The sequence below is a fragment of the Muscardinus avellanarius genome (genome assembly GCF_963383645.1).
Source record: "Muscardinus avellanarius genome assembly, chromosome: 15".
Classification (NCBI taxonomy): domain Eukaryota; kingdom Metazoa; phylum Chordata; class Mammalia; order Rodentia; family Gliridae; genus Muscardinus; species Muscardinus avellanarius.
In genome coordinates, this window is record NC_137801.1 from 21,597,298 (window position 1) to 21,619,975 (window position 22,678).

The 22,678-nt window shown below is 45.4% G+C and overlaps 1 protein-coding gene across 5 annotated transcripts; it reads right to left on the reverse strand.

Annotated features, from left to right (window-relative positions):
• Nucleotides 1-3,962: 3,962 nt before the first annotated feature.
• GTF3C2 (general transcription factor IIIC subunit 2) lies at nucleotides 3,963-22,307 on the reverse strand (the record flags this gene model as incomplete). 5 transcript variants are annotated; one of them, XM_080711922.1, is made up of 18 exons in its annotated part: nucleotides 3,963-4,181; nucleotides 5,054-5,161; nucleotides 5,307-5,459; nucleotides 6,932-7,060; nucleotides 7,356-7,443; nucleotides 7,633-7,794; nucleotides 7,879-8,023; nucleotides 11,242-11,371; nucleotides 11,536-11,561; nucleotides 12,558-12,666; nucleotides 12,878-12,989; nucleotides 13,145-13,372; nucleotides 14,031-14,129; nucleotides 14,276-14,353; nucleotides 14,992-15,086; nucleotides 20,708-20,990; nucleotides 21,547-21,868; nucleotides 22,031-22,307. In XM_080711922.1, 18 exons carry the CDS (start codon nucleotides 22,305-22,307, stop codon nucleotides 3,963-3,965), a joined length of 2,763 nt encoding a protein of 920 aa, XP_080568048.1. The 5 variants fall into 5 exon arrangements, with proteins under 5 accessions (XP_080568048.1, XP_080568049.1, XP_080568050.1 ...); XM_080711923.1 differs by having other exon boundaries at nucleotides 12,878-12,977; nucleotides 22,031-22,277; XM_080711924.1 differs by lacking the exon at nucleotides 14,276-14,353 and having other exon boundaries at nucleotides 22,031-22,277.
• Between the last annotated feature and the right edge of the window lie 371 nt (nucleotides 22,308-22,678).

Consider the following 22,678-nt stretch of genomic DNA (forward strand, 5'->3'; position numbering starts at 1 on the left):
CCCAGTACCCTGACCTTTGCTTATCTCCAGGGAGCTCGCACTTCAGGAGGCAGACTTGCAGCAGCTCTCCACCTGCCTACCTTCAGGCTCAGTTCACTCAATTTCTGTAAAGTAGGGAGAACTCTTGTCACACTTAGTTAACTAAGAGATCCCTACACGCAAAACACCATGCCAGAGGAGTGAACGTCGACTAGTAAACTTGAGATTCAATGTGGCAGATTGGGAAGTCATACTCTCCAGTCAGACTGTGAGCTTAAATCTCAGCATTAACATGATCTTAATCAGTATGCTTAACGTGTGTGTGTGCACGCGCGCGCACTCTGCAGTACTGGGGATTGAACCCAGGGACATTCTACCTCTGAGCTACATCCCTAGCCAAATTTGTGTATTCCTTATTTTGACACCGGTCTAAGTTGTGGAGAGCCTAAGTAGCTGAGGCTAGCCACAAACCTGTGATCCTGCTATCTCAGCCTCCCAAATATTGGGATTACAAATAAACACCACCACGCCCAGCAGAATCTAATTGTTAAGTACAATAGCAATTCCTAGCCGGGCGTGCTGGCACACACTTGTAATCCCAGCATTTGGGAGGCTGAGACAGGAGGATTGCAGTTCACAGGCAGCCTCAGCTACTTAGGCCCTCTGCAACTCAGTGAGACCCTGTTTCAAAATAAAGAATAAAAAATAGGGCTGGGAATTTAGCTCAGAGGTAGAATGCCCCTGGGTTCCATCCCCAGTACTGGGGAAAACAAATAGCAATACCCATCTATCTTATTGGACTAAGTAGTGTATGCAAAGTCCCCAAAATAGAACAATGCTTAGAACAGCCTTGTTCATCCCTTTCCCTGCCTTCTTGGGAACACACGGGAAAAATTATTTTTACTGGAGAAATCTGGAAATTTCCTTGGTGAAGGTATCATTTAAGCTAGGTTTTGTTCACTTTCATGGCACTAGGAACTGAACTCAGGGCCTTGCACATTGCTAATCCCATAATCTACCCCTGACCTTGAAGGATGAATAGGATGTAGGTGGAGATGGTAGAAAAGGTCAGTCCTGGAGAAGGCAGTAGTGTGAGCAAAGGCAAAGGCAGGAAAGTGTAACAAAAAATGTATGTATATTGGGAGGAAGGGTTAGAGGTAAGTGGCCTGGGCAGATAGGGTAAGAAAAAGTGCAAGAGCTGAAAGCAACATCCTGATTTTCTTTTGGAGGTTAAGATTAGGCTTGAGACTCAACAGCAGGAACAGAAGTGGTTGATACTGCCCTACAGCCTCAACTGTGTGAACCCTCAGGTGCCAACTTTTCTAATGGAGAGGCTGCTGTGCAATTCCCCACGGTTGCTCTATAGACTGATTTTCTGCAGTGGAAAGCATTTCCCCATCAGCTCAGAAAGCAAAACTGGTACCTAAGCTGGACTATAATAGGGCAGTACATGCTTGGACCCTCAACCTTGCTATGGGTTGTAGTGCCAAGTAGCCAAGTTTCCTCCAAGTCCGCTTCCTCTTCTGTACAGGAAGGGGACACAACTACTCACCTCCCTCCTTTTTCTTTTAGTGGTGATAATGGGGATTATAGGGTCTCACTAGGTTGCTGAGGCTGGTCTTGAACCTGTGATCCTCCTCTCATCTTCCCAAGTACTGGGGTTACAAGTATGTGCTATTACACCTGACTCCAGAATATCTTTAAGAAAGGAATTTGCAGCTGGGCGTAGTGGCGCACGCTTGTAATCCCAGCATTTGGGAGGCTGAGACCAGAGGATCGTGGTTCACGGACAGCCTCAGCTACTTAGTGAGGCCCTCTGCAACTTAGTGAGACCCTGTTTCAAAATAAAGAATAAGCTGGGCGTGGTGGCGCACGCTTATAATCCCCGCGCTTGGGAGGCTGAGACAGGAGGATCGCATAGGTTCGAAGCCAGCCTCAGCTACTTAGTGAGGCTCGCAGCAACTTAGTGAGACCCTGTTTCTAATAAAATAAAATAAGAAATAGGTCTGGGAGTATAGCCCAGAGGAAGAAAGCCTCTGGGTTCCACCCCCAGTGCCACCAAAAACAAAAAAATAAAAAGAAAGAAATAAAGAATAAGCCTGGCATGGTGGTGCACACTTGTAATCCCCACGCTTGGGAAGCTGAGACAGGAGGATCACGCAGGTTCAAAGCCAGCCTCAGCCAGTTTAACAGACCCTGTTTCCAAATAAAATATAAGATAGGTCTGGGATTGTAGCCTGGAGGTAGAAGGCCCCTATGTTCCATCCCCAGTACCACCACCACCACCAAAAAAAAAAAAAAAAAAAAAAAAAAAGAATAAAAAACAGGGCAGAGGTCAAATGCCCCTGGGATCCATCCCCTGACCTGCCAAACAAACAAACAAACGAATTTGCCAGGTGTGGTGGCACACACTTGTAATCTCAGATCTCAGTACTGGGTTGGCTGGGACAGTAGGATCCCAGGTTTGAGAACAGCTTTAACAAACAGTGAGCCGGGCGTGGTGGCACACACTTTTAATCCCAGCATTTGGGAGGCTGAGACAGGAGGATTGCAGTTTGCGGACAGCCTCAGCTACTTAGGCCCTCTGCATGTTAGTGAGACCCTGTTTCAAAATAAAGAATAGAAAATAGGGCAAGGCATGTAGCTCGGAGGTCAAATGCCCCTGGGTTCAATCCCCAGACCCGCAAAAATAAATAAATAAATAAATAAAATAGTGACACTCTCATTATAGAATGCTCTGGGATCAATCTTCTAGTGAGGCCCACTGCAACTTATTGAGACCTTATTTCAAAATAAAGAATAAAAAATCAGGCTGGAGGGTGTAGCTCGGAGGTAGAATGCCCCTGGGCTCCGTCCCTCCTACCACAAAACAAATAAGAAAGGAAATCTCTAGATTCTTTAGGTCATCTAGCTACTTCCCTCCAAACCCCAGCCTATACTCCTGTGCATTCTGAGGCAATGATCAGTTTCACCTTGCTGGGGTCTGCTTGTGCTTAGGAGGCAGTATTATCATCACTGAGTCTGCAGCATCCCACAAGAGGACTCTATCAAGACAAGAATAAACTCCTATACTTGGATTCTAAATACTTCCTATACAGAGTTAGAATAAACATGTTTAATAAGTCAACAATGTGACCATATCATAAAGGATCAAAAATCATGACGTGTAAAAGAATGGTTGAAATAACTGAAGATATTTAATCTAGAGGAAAAAAGACTTACGAAACACATGATAGCTATCGTTAAATACTTAAAAGGGCAATCACAGGGAAGAATGACTAAATTTCCTAACACCCATGAGTAAAATTAAGAGGTATACTCTGACTTTTTATATAAAGGGAGAATTTAAAAACATGACTGTCAAGGAGTGTTCAAGTAGGGTCAAATGACCAGTGATTGGGAATATTTCATAAGCAGGAGCAAGTAAGAGCTAAGCCACTGTTCTATTGGTAGGGTGTTTGTGGTGTTCCTCAGCTAAAGTAGTACTATAGGCAGCTTCAGTCCAATAAGTTATTGTCACTCCTCTTGGGCCTGTGTGTTGGTTACTCTACAGTATGGGAAGGCAGTAACACTGATGCTGGAGTAGTCAGACAGGAGCCTTCACGTGGATGCTCTGATTCTCCAAACACCCACTCACAAGTGGTCGCAAAAACACCCAGTACCTTTACTTAGCGTTACCCACTTCACAACATGCTCAATATGAGCAATTTGACCCCCAAGCCTAGATCAGGCCTGAGTGTTTCTTGTGAGCCATAGTTTTAGGCTGAGGAGCCTTTGTGGAGGGAGCACCCCCTTGCCCGCAGGGGGCTGTGACCATAGAAGTCTGTGAAAGGAGAGGAATCTAAGGAGTCCTGGGGAGGCAGGTCTAAAGGTCCAATCCTGGTACCATCACTGTCCAGGAAGGCCCCAGTTCCTACAGCTCTGTGCACAGGGGCCATTTGTTCTTGGCAGACTTCATTCCAAGGGTCCTGTGTGGACTAAGACTAGGGATTGGACAGAAGGCGATGGCTGGCTGGAGGGAAGCTGGGCCCTTTAGCTGGGGAAGATGGTTGAAACATAGCATTGAAGTGTGCTCGGCTTTCAATCTGCATACGGTGGCCCAGTGGGGAGGTGAGTCCACGGATAAAATGGATCCGAACCAGCCCTGACTGCCCCCCAGATACCAGCCATCCATAGGAGTCCAGGTTTGGGCTGAAACGTACCTATGAAAATAGAAAACAAGAAAGAGGCTCATAGGTGGTGCTTCAGGGCAACTCTTAGCTACAGAAGCAAAAAAAAGGTCACAATCTGAGAAGACAGGATCATAATGGGGTAACACAAGTATAAATGAGGAGCCAAGCTGGACATGGTGGCACACACTTATAATCCCAGCATTTGGGAAGCTGAGACAGAAGGATTGCAGTTTGTGGACAGTCTCAGCTACTACTTAGTGAGGCATTTTGCAACTCAGTGAAGACCCTGTTTCAAAATAAAGAATAAAAAATAGGGATGGGGTTATAGCTCGGAGGTAGAGTGCCCCTGGGTTCCATCCCCAGTACCGTAAAAACAAGCAAACAAAACAAATGAGGAACCGGGTATGGTGGCACATGTTTGTAATCCCAGCATTCGGGAGACTGTGACCGGAGGATCATGGACAGCCTCAGCTACTTAGTGAGGCCTTCTGCAACTCTCAAATGCCTCTGGGTTCCATCTCCAGACCCCCCCCCCAAAAAAAAAGGAGCCAATGAATGAGGTGGGTCTCTGCTTCAGAGGAGGCTGCCAAAGCTGCTTTCCCTCCTACTGAACCCCAGTTTAAAATTACAAATGCCACTGTGGACTGAACCCAGGAGCCTTCTACCTCCAAGCTACACACCTAGCTCTTTTATTTTTTGTTTGGAAACAGGGTCTCACTAGGTTGTTGAGGCTGGTCTTGAATCTGTGATTACATTATAGGCATGTATACCTATAATGTAAATGTATTACATTATAGGCATGTGCCACTACCCCCCCTCCCCCAACCAACTTCTCATGATATTTCTCACAGGTCCAGAACTGGAGGAGAGTGAGTGTGGAGAAGACAAGACAAGGTACTTACCTTATGAACAGCCTCGAGCTGCAGCCTGTCCAGGCAGAGCTGAGAATGTCCTTCTCCCTCCTGCATGCGCATCATTGGTTCTCTACGGAGCAGATTGTGGAAGGAACCCTGGGGAACAGAAGTAGAATAGAAGAGAGAAAACAGGGACCTCCTTAGTTTTGCATCTTTGTGCTGAACTCCTTGGGATTCTTAAGCTACACAAAGGGGTTTTATCTTTTCTGATGCTACACCCATTTTCTTAGCCTCTACTTACCAAATCTGTGTCTTGAAAGAGCAGGTAGTGATGGTTGACAGTTTCAGCATAAGTTCGAGCCTTGGGAGGATTGGGGACCCCAGACACAGCAGAAGAGTGGTCTTGATCTTCAGGACTATCCTGGTATGGTATCAGATCTGCTTTATATATAGGCTAGAAAAAAGACCATATAAAAAAGAGGTTTTATAGTGCTAAAGACAGCCAGGAACAGTGGCAGATACCTGTAAGCTCAACTACTCAAGGAGAGTGAGGCATGAGGATTGTAAATTTGAAGCCCTCCTGGGCAACTGAATATCAAAATTTAAAGCCTTTCTTTTTTGTGTGTGTCACTGGGGATTAAACTCCCAGCCTGATTTTATTTCTTATTTGGAAACAGGGTCTCAGTAAGTTGTGGAGGGCCTTATTAAGTAGCACCGGTTCGAAGCCAGCTTCAGCTACTTAGTGAGGATCTCAGCAACTTAATGAGACCTCGTTTCCAAATTAAAAAAATTAAAAAATAAGACAGGGGGTGTAGCTTGGAGGTCGAATGTCCCTGGGTTCCATCCCCAGACTTGCCAAAAAACCAAAACCAAAAACAAACAAAAAAAGCCAAGCATGGTGGCACACATTAGTAATCCCTGTACATGGGAGGCTGAGGCAGGGAGGATCGAAGGTTCAAAGCCAGCCTTGACTACTTAGTGAGAGAGACTGTTTCCAAATAAGAAATAAAATTAGGCTAGGGGTTTAGCTCAGAGGTAGAATCCTCCTGAATTCAATCTCCAGTACAATGAACAAAATTAAATTCATTCATTCATTCATTAATAAAATAAATACAATGGTTTGGAAAATAGCTCAGTGGTATAATGCTTACCTAGCATTCTTAAGGCCTTGGGTTCAATCCCTACTAAAAACAAAACAAAACAACCCACCCAAAACTGAAGACAGTAAAAGAAGAAGAAGAAGTAAAAAAAAAACTGGTCTGGGGCAGGGAACCCCCCCCACCCCCCCAGAACTGGGGAGTAAATCCATTTAACCTCTAAGCTGCACCTCCGGCCCTATTTTTTTTATTCTTTATTTTGAAACATGGTCTCACTAAGTTGCAGAGAACCTCATTAAGTAGCTGAGGCTGGCCTCAAACCTGCAATCTTCCTGTCTCAGCCTCCCAAGTACTGAGATTACAAGCACGTGTTACCACACCTGGCTGCAGTAGAGAAGTCTTAACAATGGGAGAAAGCAGTATGTATAAATATTTGCTCAGCTGCAATAGGTAAGGAAGATACATAACTCTGTGTCAAGACTTTGAGGAACAGCATCAGTACTACAGATAAGACACTACTAGGCCGGGCGTGGTGGCGCACACTTGTGATCCCAGCATTCCATTCAGGAGGCTGAGACAGAAGGACTGCGGTTCGCAGACAGCCTCAGCTACTTAGTGAGACTCTTTGCAACTCAGTGAGACCCTGTTTCAAAATAAAGAATAAAAAAATAGGGCAGGGGGTGTAGCTCAGAGGTCGAATGTCCCTGGGTTCCATCCACAGACCCGCAAAAAAAAAAAAAAAAAAAAAAAAAAGACACTACTAATCTGTATACTATCAAGAGATTAGTATACAACAGATGGTGTTGCCATTAGATATTCATATACGTACAAATCTTCGCTCTGCAGGTCGCTTGACGTTTATTGGGTTTGATGCCATATCAGGCAGTATAGCTGCAATAAGTTCTCCAGATATATCTCCTGCGGCTATTGTGCCAAGCCAGTCGGATCCCGAAAGCCCCTAGTAAGAAGAGACAAGTGTCATTCATTCATGTCTGTCAATTGATAATAATTAGCCTGAGGATGGGGAGAGACATAACAAAAATGATGTCAATGATGACAGTTATCTATCATACACCTGTCTTTTGTGAACCCAGGGCATTCCACCTCCAAGCTGCACCTCCAGCCCTATATTTTTTATTCTTTATTTTGAAACAGGGTCTCCTACCCCAAACTACCATCTTTCTGAATGTCACTAGTAAGTAAGTTGACTATTGTCCTGTGTAATGAAGACTGCAGAAGACAGAAGGACTCACCCAGACAGTGCCTTTTCGAGGAGCAGTGAAGTAGGCCTTGAAGCCAAGGTAACCAGCATCAATATAATGAATTCCACACAGTCCATAACTGAATGAGAAAGAGAAAATATCATCTTCCTTTTCCTAAGATTAGATTCATTTACTTCCCCCAATTCCTTCCAGAATTCAAACTACCTCATGACCCAACTCATTCTCTCTCTTCCCACAGTCTGGCATGCATTGCACCCCAACCCTTAGGGATATCCCCAGAGCTTTTCCTATGTCCATCTTGCCGTACGAGGCATAGCAGTTGTCCTGGGCCACAGTGACACCATTGTAGGGGAGCAGCCAGGCTAGTTCTGTACTCAGGAAGCGCTTGATAGAGTTTATTGGTTCATAAGGTCGTCGAAGATCCCAGAATTTGATTTTCCGGTCGCTTCCCGCAGAGACCAGGAAATGACTGAAAAGATGGGAGATCAAATCTGAACAAACCTGAAAGAGCCACCCTGTCCCAGTCTTCACCTTCTACAAACCCAAGATATACCTGTTGGCTTTGCACCACTGTAGTGTACGCACTGCCTGGTCATGGGCCAGGAAACAGTGGAAGGGGTAGAGCTTTAAGGAGCCATCAGAGAGTCGTATCCGCTGCAGGGGTGAGTTAGTGGGAAGGTTCCAGAACACTACCATGCCTGAAGTAGAGACAATGTGTCGGCATTAAAGGCAGGTTTTTTTGGTGATACTGGGGGTGGAACCCAGAGGTTTTCTACTTCTGGGCTATACTCCCAGACTCATTTTTTTATACTTTATTTGGAAACAGGGTCTCACTAAGTTGCCGAGAGCCTCACTAAGTAGCTGAGGCTGGCTTTGAACCTGTGTGATGCTCCTGTTTCAGTGCGGGGATTACAAGTGTGCGCCACCACGCCCGGCTAAAGGCAGGTTTTATTTTTGTTTTGTTTTTGTGGTCCTGGGGATGGAACCTAGGGGCATTCTACCTCTGAGCTACACTCCTTACCCTAGTTTTTATTCAATATTTTGAAACGGGGTCTCACTAAGTTGCAGAGGGCCTAAGTAGCTGAAGCTATCCATGAACCACAATTCTCCTGTCTCAGCCTCCTGAATGCTGGGGATTACAAGTGTGTGTCACTAGCCTGGCTTAAAGGCAGGTTTTTGTTCCCTTGTTCTGATTTCTCTTTCTGTTCCCTTGTTCTGATTTCTCTTTCTGGTCTCCTAGGACCTTTGTCTTCTACCATAATTCCAAACTACTATGATAGAATGTGGGAATCATGATTAGCTACTCAACATTTCCTCTATGGTTTAAAAATAAAATTTGACAATTTAGTCCAACTCTCATCAATAAAAAAGTAACAGAAGCCGGAAGTGGTGGCGCAAGCTTGTAATCCCAGAACTTGGGAGGCTGAAACAGGAGGATCTCAGTACGTGGGCAGCCTCTGCTACTCAAAGAGGTCCTCTTGCAACCCACTGAAACCCTGTTTCAAAATAAAGAATAAAAAATAGGGCTGCGGGTGGCAGAATGCCCCTGGGTTCCATCCCCAGTACTGGGGGTAAAAAAAAAAAAAAAAAAAGTAACAGAGCAGCCTAGGATCTGTAGTTAAAAAAGATACCGGTGGCACACCCCTGTAATCCTAGTACTTGGGAGGCTAAGACAGGAGAAACACAGGTTTGAAGCCAGCCTCATCAACTTAGCAAGGTTCTCAGCAACTTAGTGAGATCCTGCTTCCAAATAAAATAAATAGGACTGGTGGTGGGGGTGTAACTTGGAGCTAGACTGGCCTTGGTTCAATCTCCACAGCACCAAAAAAAAGAAAAAAATATAGGCAGAATGTACTTAGTAGCCTCTATTCCCTACTGAATCAGAGTAGAATTTTTATTTATTTAGTTACGTATTTTTTGCGGGTCTGGGGATGGAATCCAGAGTCATTCGACCTTTGAGCTACAACCCCTGCCCAATATTTTATTTTGTATTTTGAGACAGGGTCTCACTGAGTTGCAGAGGGCCTCACTAAGTAGCTGAGGCTGTCTGCAAACCTTGACCCTCCGGTCTCAGCCTCCCAAATGCTGGGATTACAAGCGTGCACCACCACACCTGGCCTCAAAGTAAAACAGGATTACCCTGACAAGGCTGATGAAGAACTAAAAAGTACAACCTGGACTTAAAAAAAAAAAAAGAATTAAAAAACAATAAAAAAATCTTTTAGCTGGGCATGGTGGTACACAGTTGTAATCCCAGGATTTGGGAGGCTGAGATAGGAGGACTGCTGTTCACCAACAGCCTCAGCTACTTAGTGAGGCCCTCTGTAACTCAATGAAATCCTGTTTCAAAATAAAGAATAAAAAATAGGGCTGGAGGTGTAGCACAAAGGTAGAATGTCCCAGGGGTTCTATCCCTGGTACCACCAAACAAACAAACAAACAAACAAACAAACAAACAAACAAACAAAAAACAAAAAAACCCAAAACACCCTCTAAAAAATAACTGGGAAGCCGGGCTTGGTGGCACACACTTGTAATCCCTGTGCTTGGGAGGCTGAGACAGGAGGATCACACAGCCTCAGCTACTCAGTGAGGCTCTCAGCAACTTAGTGAGACCCTGTTTCCAAATAAAATATAAAATGGGTCTGGGAGTATAGCCCGGAGGTAGAAAGCTCCTGAGTTCCACCCCCAATACCACCAAAAACCAAACCAAACCAAACAAAACAAAAAAAAACCTGGGAGGCTGAGACAGGAGGATCGCACAGGTTCGAAACCAGCCTCAGCTACTGAGTGAGGCTCTCAGCAACTTAGTGAGACCCTGTTTCCAAATAAACTATAAAATTGGTCTGGGAGTATAGCCCAGAGGTAGAAAAGTCCCTGGAACCCAGGGGCATTTGACCTCCGAGTTACACCCTCTGCCCTATATTTTATTCTTTAATTTTGAAACAGGGTCTAAGTCGTGGAGGGCCTAAGTAGCTGAGGTTGTCCGCAAACTGCGATCCTCTGGTCTCACCCTCCCAAATGCTGGGATTACAAGTGTGTGCTACCATGCCCAATGCTATAGTCTTTTTAATATGTATAAAAAACCATATGAAATTATGTGCTGGGATGGAACCCAGGGGCAAACTATCTCCGAGCAACACTCCCAGGTCTATTTTCAAATTTATTTTGAAACAGAATCTCACTGAGTTGCAAAGGGCCTAAGTAGCTGAGGCTAGCTGTGAACCACTATCCTCCCATCTCAGCCTCCCATCTCAGCCTCCCAAATGCTGGGATTACAAGTGTGTGCCACCACGCCTGGCTTTACTGAAAAAAAAATTTTTTTTTGGCAGTACTAGGGGTGGAACCCTGGGGCACTCTACCTTCGAGCTATACCCCCAGCCCTATTTTTTATTCTTTATTTTGAAATAGGATCTCAGAGTTGCGAAGGGCATAAGTAGAAGCTGAGGCGGTCCACAAACCACGATCCTCCTGTCTCAGTCTTCCAAATGCTGGGATTACAAGCCTGAGCCACCACTCCTGGCAAACGTTTTTAATTATAAAATTATATTGACCTTTTGCCGGGTATGGTGGCCCACGCTTGGGAGGAAGAGACAGGAGGATCGTGCAGGTTCAAAGCCATCCTTGCTGGCTTAAGAGACCCTGTTTCCAAATAAAAAATAAAAAATGGGTCTGCAAGTATAGCCCAGAGGTAGAAGTCTTCCATCCCTAGTACCACCAAAAAAAAAAAAAAAAAATATATATATATATATATATATATATATATATATATACTTTCTTTATTCTTTGTATTTTTTTTTTACAATGCTTGAATATTTATAACTATATTTATGAAACACCCAGCTCTGAACCAAAAAAGAAAACAACCAAAAGTAAGCATATGTTAAAAGCTCCTATGTTTGACTTTGTTCTTTACCATTATAGTACCCAGCAGCCAGGTGGTGGTGGGGCCTGGTAGGCATCCAGGCCAGGCTAAGGCACTGACCACACTCAGAGGGGTCTGAAGCTTGCATGGATCCCACCTGAAGGGTCGCCACACATTGTACCTGGAGGGACAAATAGATAGGACTAGGGTTAGGGGTACAATGGCTCAAATCAGTGTTGAACCCAGCAGGAGAGGGCACTTTTCAGAAGCAGGAGGCTCACTCTGGAATTAACTAGGTGAGACTAAGAAGACGGAGCCTCAGGTAAGGTAAAGTTTCTCACTCACCTTATAGATGGCAGGCTTCATTGCATCTGTGGGAGAAGAAAAGCAATAGCTGATGCTTTAGATCCAGAGGGCAAAGTTCCTAATCAGACCTTGCTCTGAGTTCAGGACCCCACCCTTTGTACAACAATTTCCCCTCATCCTTATTGAGAAATCCTTTATCCTTCCACCCCCAATGCCCCATCTTCTTTCCTTCCGCTGTACCAGACATTACTCTTCCTGCCATCAGAACGCTAATCCTTCCACTCTGCTCTCTTCTCATCCTCTTGCCATTTCCAGACTTGCTCATCTGGTTATACCTCCTTCTTCCTGAATGATCCACTTGCTCTCTCCTTTGGGTCATTCAAAGATAAATATGCCCGACTGTCTCCTCTTCAACAGACAAAAATCTTTCCTTTGCCTCTGTTCACTCAAGCCACCACCCTGTTATTTGTTCCCCTTCACAGCCAAACCGCCTGCCCGAGGTCTATTCTTACGGTCTTCATTTTCTCACTTCCGGTTCCTCCTCAAGCTACTCTCCCATCAAGCCACCAAATAAGGGACTTCCCAGGGCTCAAACCTCAATCTACTCTTCTTTAAAGACTTAGCATTGTTGAAAAACAAATAAGAGCTGCCTTTGCCTGCCTCTGCCCCCGCGTGTTCCATTTTAGCCCTAATCCACTATCCTCACAGCCAAGAGATGGTGAGTGTCTGTGGGAAGGGCAAGAGGGACTGGGATCAGAACTGCAGGGGAGATAATTCCCATCTACTTTTTATGTAACTAGTTAAGGGGTGCAGCAAGAGGGGAAGACCTGAAGGCAAAGAAGAGGGGCAGATAAAACATAACTGTGCTTAAAGATTACAGCTATGAGCCTGCAAAGAAAAAGAGAGCATGCTCAAGCCCAACAAAGTGAAGTCACAACAGGGGCTGGAAATGACTAAGACTTTGTACTAGAGACTGAGCCTGGAAGGGCTGGAGGGAAACCGACAGGCCCTGCTAAAGTCCGGCCACTGCTACTGCAGCCCCATCTTGCTGTGCTCCTCACCTGGAGGCTGCTGAGCCAGCAGGGCCTCAGGATGCGGCAGACTGAACAGCAGCACCTTCCCATCTGAGCAGGCAAGAGCCAAGAGACCCAACCGGGGCAGGAGAGGATCCTAGAAAGTAAGACCAGATCCGTGCTGAGGCTTGCTGCCTTCAGGCACCTCTCAGAAAACCTCTAGGTTCTGATCCCTGAAAATACATGGGATCTTGGAAAACCAGCATCCACCATACTCCAACCTTCCTTCTTCCCAAACTGAGAACTCCCAGAGCCTTTCTTTCCTGGTTCTAAGTCCCAGAACCATGCCATAGTCAACTAGAAAGTACCTTCCGAAGGGTGCCTGGAAGTTCCCATGCTCCACTGGGGCAGAACTTGAGGTCCCAGATACAGCCATTGTCACAAGCAATCCCATAGACAAAGTGGGCCCTGTTGCCAGGACTGGAGAGAGAAAGCATGCAGGGAAAGTGGATGAATATAAAGGATGAGCCTAGGGCTGCTGGAGCACCGCTCCCTCGTCTCAGCCCAATCCAAGCCCTTCCTCCATCCTTCCCTCCCACTTCCCCACCCATGGCAGTGTCCCAGCCCCACCTCACCAGCTTTCCTGCTGCAAAGTCCCAAGGCCCCAGAGCTGCAGCAGTCCAGGCCCTGAGTGAAGCTGACTCAGTGGGTGTGTCTCATTCATGTCAGGACTGGAGAAAAGGGCCACATACTGTGACGCTCCTGATCCCTCTGGCACTGGGCACCAGTCCAGAGCCCAGAGTGGTCCCCCCGTGAAGAAAGACACATCCCAGCGCTCTGGGTGTGCTGTGATTGAGCTAAATCTAGAGAAAAAGCAAAGATGGGATGAAGAGGTTAAGTAAAAGAACAGAATGGGAGCTCTACTTGGAGTATGACCTGGCTTAACCAAAGGCCTGAAAATCAAGAACGGACTACAGGTAAGAGCAGTGCTCAGCACCAGGGGTGCCCGCTCCTTGCCTCTCCAGTCTTTCTAGCTCCAGCTCATCTTCAAAGATGAGAGACTGTCCACTGAGTTCCTGCAGATGAATACATGTGACCTTAGAAACTGGTCTGATTCTGAGCCTCCCTACTTTCCCTGTCTGGCCAGCAACACTGAATACTACAGATCAGACAGGGCTGATCAGCTCTAGCTAGGGCTTCTATCCTTGGGTCCAACCAGAGCAGCACCAGAGGAAGAACAACTAATCTATCATCCTTTTCAAAGTTTATTTTTCAGCTGGGCATTACAAGTGGTGATGCACACTTGCAATCCCAGTACTTGGGAGGCTGAGACAGGAGGATCACAGGTTAGTGGCCAGCTTCACCTACTTAGTAAGGCCCTGTTTCAAAATAAAGAATAAAAAATTGGGGATGTAGCTCAGAGAGAATGCCCCTACCTTCAGTTCCCAGTAAGGGGGAAAAAAAAAATCAATCTGTTTCTGTCCCCAAGCATCAGAAAAGTTGCTGAGCTGTGACTTTCACCTGTTTATTCGATAGAGTGTGCCATCCTCAGGAAGCCCTTCACGTTGTACAGAAAACAGTGGAGATTTCTCCTCCTGGGGCAGGTAGGGTGCCGCCTCCCTGGGGGAAGAAAAAGGAAACAGGCTGAATTTGGAAACATTTCACCATCCAAGAATTCCCACCATATACCTAGACTCCTTTATCACTCTTCACCTCCAGTGTTGTACACAACCCTCGTAGGCTTCAGTGACATTGCTTTGACTTACAGTTCAGATAACAACTGCCACATCCAGGCTAAGGGAATCCATTCAGCAAACTCCCACAATGAATGCGTCTGTTCTCGCCTGGAGAGAGAGAAGCATTATCAGTGGTGGAGGACAGAGATTCTGCAGCTGCACTTCCAATACTTTTTTCAAGGGCAGAAATGACCTGTGGTATGTGCTGTCTGATATGCTAGTTGCTAGGAGCAAGTGGCCACTGAGCACTTGAAATACAGCCAGTGCAATTTAGAAATAAAACATCTTGCTGGGCATGGTGGCGCAAGCTTGTAATCCCAGCACTTGGGAGTTTGAGACAGGAGGACTGCATAGGTTCGAAGCCAGCCTCAGCTATTTAGTGAGGCTCTCAGCAACTTAGTGAGACCCTGTTTCCAAATAAAGTATAACACAGGTCTGGGAGTATAACCCAGAGGTAGAAAAGCCCCCAGGTTTCACCCCTAGTACCAAAAAAAAAAAAAAAAAAAAAAAAAATCCCATTTTGTTCTATGCTGGAGATCAAACCCGGTGTCATATGAATGCTAGGCAAGCACTCTGACACTAAGCTATACCCTAGCCGGTCTTGCCTTTGGAACAGTGCCTTTTGATAATCAATGTCATCACTGTGCTCTGTCCATGAGTACCTCCTCTTTTGAGATTGTCTTTGCACTCCTCTGCCACCCCTCCTCTCCCTCTCATTCCCCCAAACTTCTGTCCCAAAGTCTTACAGGTCCTTGGTGAGATGAAGGCACTTCCAAACAGGAGCCATGACGTAATTGGGTAAGCCATTGGGAGCCAATCCCCGGCAGTGTGGCTTCTGCTTCTGAAAATCAAATTGCAGAAAACATAAGGAAGAGAATTTTTAGACTCAAGTCATTCCCAGAAGGCTGCTTTCTTTTCCAGTTCCTACTTCCCATCCCTGCCCCAGCAGCAAGTTAAATCTGTGTTTCAATCACTGAAAGGTCTTCTCTATCTCTGCTCCTACTTTCGTCAAAGCTGTAAATTCCCTCTCTACTGTCTGTTCATCTTTGGCGTCTCCCATGGCATTTTACTCAGGACTCACGTATACTTCTTGAAACTCCTGCCCCAAGGGATAGTTCCTCTGCCTTTCTTTTTTGGTAGTACTGGGAATTGAACCCAGGAGCATTGTACCTGAGCTACATCTGCAACCCGATTGTTTTTTACTTTGAAACAGGGTTTCACTAAGTTGCTGAGGTTGGTCTCATACCTGTGATCCACCTATCTCAGCCTTCCAAGTAATGAGATTACAGGTGTGCACCACTGTACCCAGCTTCACGCCTCTAATATTTCTTTGCACATTCTCCCTCCTCTCATAGGTCTGGCTAGTGAGGGCATTCTTTCAGGGTCAGACTACCACTTTTATCTTTGATTATCAATTTTACCTATCAATAAATATAAACTGGGCTCAGATCCAACTTTTCTGTAAAGTTCTAGACCTCAATAACTGTAGTACTGAACCATATTAAAGTCTGAGGCAAAAGAAAAAAAAATCTAGTAAACAGTTAAAACAACAAAAACCTCAACACAGTTTCTATCTTTATTTAAAATTTTGATCTGGGAGTGGTGGCGCAGACTTCACAGATTTCAGTACTTGAGAGGCTGAGATAGGAGGATAGCAAGTTCTAGGCCAGCCTCAACAACTTAGAAAGACCCTGTTTTAAAATAAAAAATAGGGCTGAGGGTGTACATCTGACATAGAATGCCCCTGAATTCAATCTCCAGCACCACCAAAATAAATAAATAAAAATATGATTCTAAACCTGTTGCATTAATTTTAATTTTTTTTTCGGAACTGGGGGTTGAAATCAGGAGCATTCTACCTCTGACTTACATCTTCAGCCTTATTTGTATTCTTTATTTATTTTTTTAATTTTTTGGGGGTACTGGGGATGGAACCCTTCTACCTCCAGGCTACATTCCCAGACCTATTTTATTTTTTTACTTGGAAACAGGGTCTCTTAAGCCAGCGAGGCTGGCTTAGAACCTGTGTGATCCTCCTGTCTCCACCACCAAGCGCAGGGATTACAAGTGTGCGCCACCATGCCCAGCTGTATTTTTTATTTTGAAATGGGTCTTACTAAGTTAGGGAAGGTCTAAGTAGCTGAGGCTGGCTGTAAACCTGTGATCTTCCTATCTCAGCCTCCCAAGTACTGGGATTACAATTGTGCACCACCACACCCAGCATTAATTTTAATTTTTAAAATATTGCACCAAATTATTTTTTTCTTTGCTTATTGAGGGCCTCAGTGCTTCCTTAAATGTTACTTGAGGTGAGCCTGGTGGCACAGGCCTGTAGTCCCACTACTTGGGAAGCTGAGACTGGAGGATTGCAGGTTCGAGGATAGCCTCAGCAAGCAGTGAAGAAGACCCAGGAACCTAATGAAACTGTTTCAAAACAAAAATCACACACACACACACATAAACAGGGCTAGTGGTGTCACTCAGATGTAGAATGCTCCTTGGCTCAAACCCCAGTAACCCCCAACACACACACACACACACACACACACACACACACACACACACACACACACGAAGATGCAGTTGAGGCAAGGAAAGTTCTAGTCCCATATACACAAATCGGCAACCAGACATTTCCAGTGGATGGTCCATGACCCAGAGGCACCTCTAATTTGACATGTCAGAAAGAACTCTCTCCCCTGATGCTACCATATCGCAGAAAACTCATCGAAAGCTTCTTCCTTTCCTTTATCTCCCAAGTCCTGATTTTCCTCACATACCTCTTAAATCTGCACCCAAGCCCCTTACCATATCTCAGCTGGATGACTAGAAACTGTCTCCTGTCAATTGCAGTTTAACTTATTTTCTTAACCAGGCATACTATTTTCCTACTTAAAAATCTTGTTGGCCAGGCGTGGTGGCGCACGCTTATAATCCCCGCGCTTGGGAGGCAGAGAGAGGAGGATCGTGCTGGTTTGAAGCCAGCCGTGCTGGCTTAAGAGACCCTTATAAAATAGGTCTGGGAGTGTAGCCCGGAGGTAGAAGGGCTTCCAGAAACCCCAGTACTACCAAAAAAAAAAAAAAAAAATCTTGTTGTAAGCCGGGCATGGGGGCGCATGCTTGTAATCCCAGTGCTTGGGAGGCTGAGACAGAAAGATCTCACAGGTTTGAAGCCAGCCTCAGCCACTGAATGAGGCTCTCAGCAACTTAGTGAGACTCTGTTTCCAAATAACATATAAAATAGGTCTGGGAGTATAGCCTGGAGGTAGAAAAGCCCCTGGGTTCCACCCCCAGCACCAAAACCAAAAACAAACAAACAAACAAAAACAAAACAAAAAAACACACCTTTTTGTAAATCAGGGACAGTGGCACAGGCCTATAATACAAGTATTGGGGAGGCTGAGACAGGTGGATTGCAGGTTCAAAGCCAACCCCAGCAGCTTAGCGAGACTCTGGATAACTTTGTGAGACCCTGTCCAAATAAAAAAATAAAATAGCAAAGCATGGTGGTGCATGCTTATAATCCCAGTAATTGGGAGACTGAAACAGGAGGATCCCAGGTTTGCAGCCAGCCTCAGCTACTCAGTGAGGCTCTCCACAATTTAGTGAGACCTTGTTTCAAGATAAAGAATAAAAACTAAGGCTGGGGTTATAGCCAAGAGGTAGAAAGCCCCTGGGTTCAATCTCTAGCACTTCCCCACCTCCCAGAAAACCTGGTGAGCCAGGCATGGTGCTGCACGCTTGTAATCCGAGTACTTGGGAGGCTGAAGGACCTCACAGGTTCGAAACCAGTCTCAGCTACTTAGTGAGGCTCTCAGCAACATAGTGAGACTGTTTCAAAATAAAATATAAAATAGGTTTGGGAGTATAGCCCAGAGATAGAAGATCCCTGGGTTCTATTCCCAATACCATAAAAAAATAAAAAATAAAAATAAATAAACCAGACATGGTGGTGCATGCCTGTAAACTCCAGTACTTGGGAGGTTGAGACAGGAGGACAATAGGTTCAAGGACAGCTTTAGCAACTTAGTGAGACTCTCAGAAACCTAACGAGACCTTGTTTGAAAATAAGAAATAATTGAGCCGGGTGTGGTGGTGCACGCTTGTAATCCCTGCACTTGGGAGGCGGAGACAGGAGGATCGCACAGGTTCGAAGCCAGCTGTGCTGGCTTAAGAGACCCTGTTTCCAAAAATTAAAAAAAGCATAAAATAGGTCTGGGAATGTAGCCTGGAGGTAGAAGGGCTTCCAGGAACCCCAGTACCACCAAAAAAAAAAAAGAAAATAAAAAAGAAATAATTGTAATCTCAGCATTCAGGAGGCTGAGACAGGAAGATCGCGGTTCACAGACAGCCTCAGCTACTTAGTGAGGCCCTCCACAACTTAGTGAGACCCTGTTTCGAAATAAAGAATAAAAAATAGTGCTGGGGCCGGGCGTGGTGGCGCACGCTTGTAATCCCCATGCTTGGGAGGCAGAGACAGGAGGATTGCAGAGGTTTGTAGCCAGCCTCGCTGGCTTAAGAGACTCTGTTTTCAAATAAAAATATAAAAATAGGTCTGGGAATGTAGCCCGGAGGTAGAATGGTTTCCAGGAACCCCAGTAACACCATAAAAAAAAAAAAATAGTGCTGGGTGTGTAGCTCGGAGATAGAATGCTTCTGGGTTCCTTCCCCAACACCACACACACACACACACACACACACACAAAAAGAGAGAGAATAAAGCCGGGCGTGGTGGTGCACACACACAGCCTCAGCTACTTAGTGAGGCCCTCTGCAACTCAGTGAGACTCGGTTTCAAAATAAAGAATAAAAAATAGGGCAGGGAGTGTAGCTCGGAGGTAGAATGCCCCTGGGTTCCATCCCCAGATCCGCAAATAAATAAATTAATTAATTAATTAATTAAAAATAAATAAAAAAAAATAAAATTGAAAAATAAAAATAAAAAGGGCTGGGGAGCCAGGCGTGGTGGCGCACACTTGTAATCCCTGTGCTTGGGAGGAGGAAACAGGAGGATCGCGCAGGTTAGAAGCCAGCCGTGCTAGAGTAAGAGACCCTGTTTCCAAAAATAAAATATGTCTGGGAGTTTAGCCTGGAGGTAGAAGGGCTTCCAGGAACCCCAGTACCACCAAAAAAAAAAAAGGGCTGGGGAAGCCCAATGTGGTGGTGCACACTTGTAATCCCAGCACTTCAGAGGCTGAGACAAGAAGATCACAGGTTGGTGGCCTGTCTCAGCTACCTTTGAGTCACTCTGCAACTTAGTGGGGCCCTGTTTCAAAATAAAGAATAAGCCGAGCGTGGACACACACTTGTAATCCCAGTACTTGGAAGGTTGAGACAGAAGGATTGCAAATTTGCAGCCAGCCTCAGCTACTTAGTGAGGCCCTTAGCAACATTAGTGAGACCATGTTTCAAAATAAATAATAATAAAAAAAATGGGGGCTGGGGGTACAGTTTAGACGTAAAATGCCCCTGGATTTCATCCTTAGTACTAAAAAAATAAATAAAGAAAAAAAGAATAAAAATCAGGTTGGGGGACCGGGCGTAGTGGCGCACACTTGTAATTCCTGTGCTTGGGAGGCGGAGACAAGAGGATCACACAAGTTCGAAGCCAGCCTTGCTGGCCTAAGAGACCCTGTCTCCAAATAAAAAATATAAAAGAGTTTTGGGAGTGTACCCTGGAGAAGGGTTCCACCCTCAGTACCAACAAAACAAACAAACAAACAAACAAAACAAAAAATCGGGCTGGGAGGTACAGCTGGGAAGTGGAAATCCAAGTTCAAACCCCAGTACCACACACACACACAGAAAAGGCTGTGGGTGTAGTTCAAAGGTCGAATGTTCCTGCCACACCACACCACATGCGCATGTGCACACGGCAAACTTTATGCTGTGCATGTGGTGTGTGTGCTTACTTTTGGTGGGTACTGGGGATTGAACTCAGAGGCATTTTACCTCCTCATCCTGATTTTATTTGGAAATGGGGTTTCCCTAGGTTGAAGAGTGTCACACTACTTCCTGAGGCTGTCCTTGAACCTGCAATCCTTCTGTCTCACCCTCCCAATAAAGGGATTATAGACGTGTACCACACTCAGCCATGCTATATATATTTACAATTAAAAAACAAAACCAACCATTGTGGCTTTTACCAATATGCCAAAATTACTTTCTTTTCCTGGTGTAGGCACTCATTACAGGCAAATACTGTGCAGCAAGGCTCCCTTGTTCTCATTTCTTTTTCCTTACAGAGAATATTCAATTACAAACAAACAATCTTATTTATTTCACTCTTACCCTTATAACTTTTCTAATATCTCAGCTGTGTCCTCACCCCTTTTTTACTTGCTTTGGTCAGCACAATTACCATGCCAACTAGGTACCCAAAAGTCACTATCCTTTCAGGTATCTAACTGACTCCCTAAAAAATCCCATTTGTCCATTCACTTTCTTGTGCATTCAAGTTACCCCTGCAGTGGGTCCTCGTGGGGTGCTTCGGGGCGCTACAGGCTCAGGTTCTGATGAGTTCTCACTTGGGACCTCGCTTTCTTCCCCATTTTCAGCCTCAACCTGGAGAACAAAGTCTTCGTCCTGTGCAGCAACATTTTCTTCTCCGCCTGGACAGGCCGCCGGCTGCTCGCTCCTCTTCGGTTTGGTGGGGCTGCTCACCTTGGGGCTCTTAGGACCAGACACTGGAGCAGGGAGGGCTGAAGAGAGCTCTTCAGCCAGTTCCTGAAGATACAGAAGTGCCCTGTGGGATAGGGCAAAGTCAGAGCCATCCTCACAAACATCTAATTTAGAGCCTACTTTTGGAGACCTGGTTCTTATCTCACTGGATCCTCCCAGTAACCCTATGAAGTAGCTATGAATTTCCCCTTCCTTGTTGACAGATGAAGAAACAGTAATTAGGAAAGCGAAGAGACTTGGTATAGACAAGTCAGATAGCAAATGCGGAGTGTGAACTCACATCTTCCAAGTCCAGTGGACTTTTTACTCCACCATAGTCAAAGAACTTAAAGAGCAAGGGGAAAGAAAGAAAAGGGCACAAAAATAATGAAGTAAGCTAAATGGTGAAATAGCAAGACCTGAGGGAAGTCTGTGAAAAAACGCGATGGAGTACAAGGAATAGAAAGAAGCCTCTTGGATATATATATATGAAAGTTGCTGTGGTGAGAGCCCATACCCCGAGTCCAGATAGCACCCCTGCTTACCTGATATATCACCGTCTCCCCATCTCTCCAACAGCTGTCCCACCCCCCACCCCTTCAAACCCCCCCCTCCACCAAGCTGTGTCCCACAATCCTTACACTTGGGCAGCCCTTCGGCGGGGTCGTTCCCCAGGAGGGGTCTCAAAGTCCTCAGGGGGCCTCTTTGGAGATGGAGACTCTGGCTGATCTAGGCCTTTTGACAACTTCAGCAGGAGCAGGTCTCCCTTGGACTTTTGACTTCGTTTCTTAGGCATGGGGGTGGACAGAGTGTTGGATTGATCTAAAAGACCAGGAACCAGAGGGGATGATGGAGATTTACGCTGTTGGGGCCTTTTGGGGCCTTTTCGTGTCCTACTACCTCTCTTCCGGGCAGGCTTTGAGGCCCTAGGCTTTGAAATCTTTGACATCTCTGAAGAAAGATCTGTAGAGAAGAATATGGTCTGTGAGATGGGACCAAAGCTCAAACCTTTTTGGAATAGATTATACTGCACCCAGGTTTGTAAGATCCTGTGAGTTCAACCTGCTCTATGTTGTCTTAGGCTAAGCAAGGTGAGACAAAAATATAGAAGAACAAGGTACATACCTTGCTGCTCCAGTGTGGAGAGGCTTTCTGGCTCTGAAGGAAGCATCCTCTCATCAGGAGAATCCTCAAATTCAGGCAAAGGGGTGGGCAATGCCATCTCTATGGAAGACTCCATACCGGCAGTTTCTGAGGAGCCCTCGACATCAAGCTGGTTTAGCATTTCTTGTCCAGGAGAGTCTACCACAATCATGTTTCCCACGGGGTCGGCCTCCCCCAGGGCAACACAGCCGACCCCGTAGGTATCCATCAGCACCTCCCAAAATGGCTGCCCCTGCATATAAAGATACACCAATGAGTGGAAAGCAGAAGCTGTTTGTATAGGCTCAGATTTCTCTCCTCCTTCCTTATTCCAAAACCAAAAACATCCAGGCTCCTTGATCATGCATTGATTCAACAATAATTCCAAGCACCTTCTATATCAGGCATGGGCAATACGACAGTTCAGATGAGGTCTCTGCCCTCACGGAACTTACAATCTAATGAAGCAGACAATAAAATAATAAGCTACTACTGATTAAATGCTTACTCCGTGCCAAAACATTAAGTGCTTTATATATATTTTTAAAGTGTGTGTGTGTCTCAGTTCAATCCTCAGTACCACGAAACAAATGGCTGCAAAGCTAGGAACAGTGTCCCACATCTGAAGTC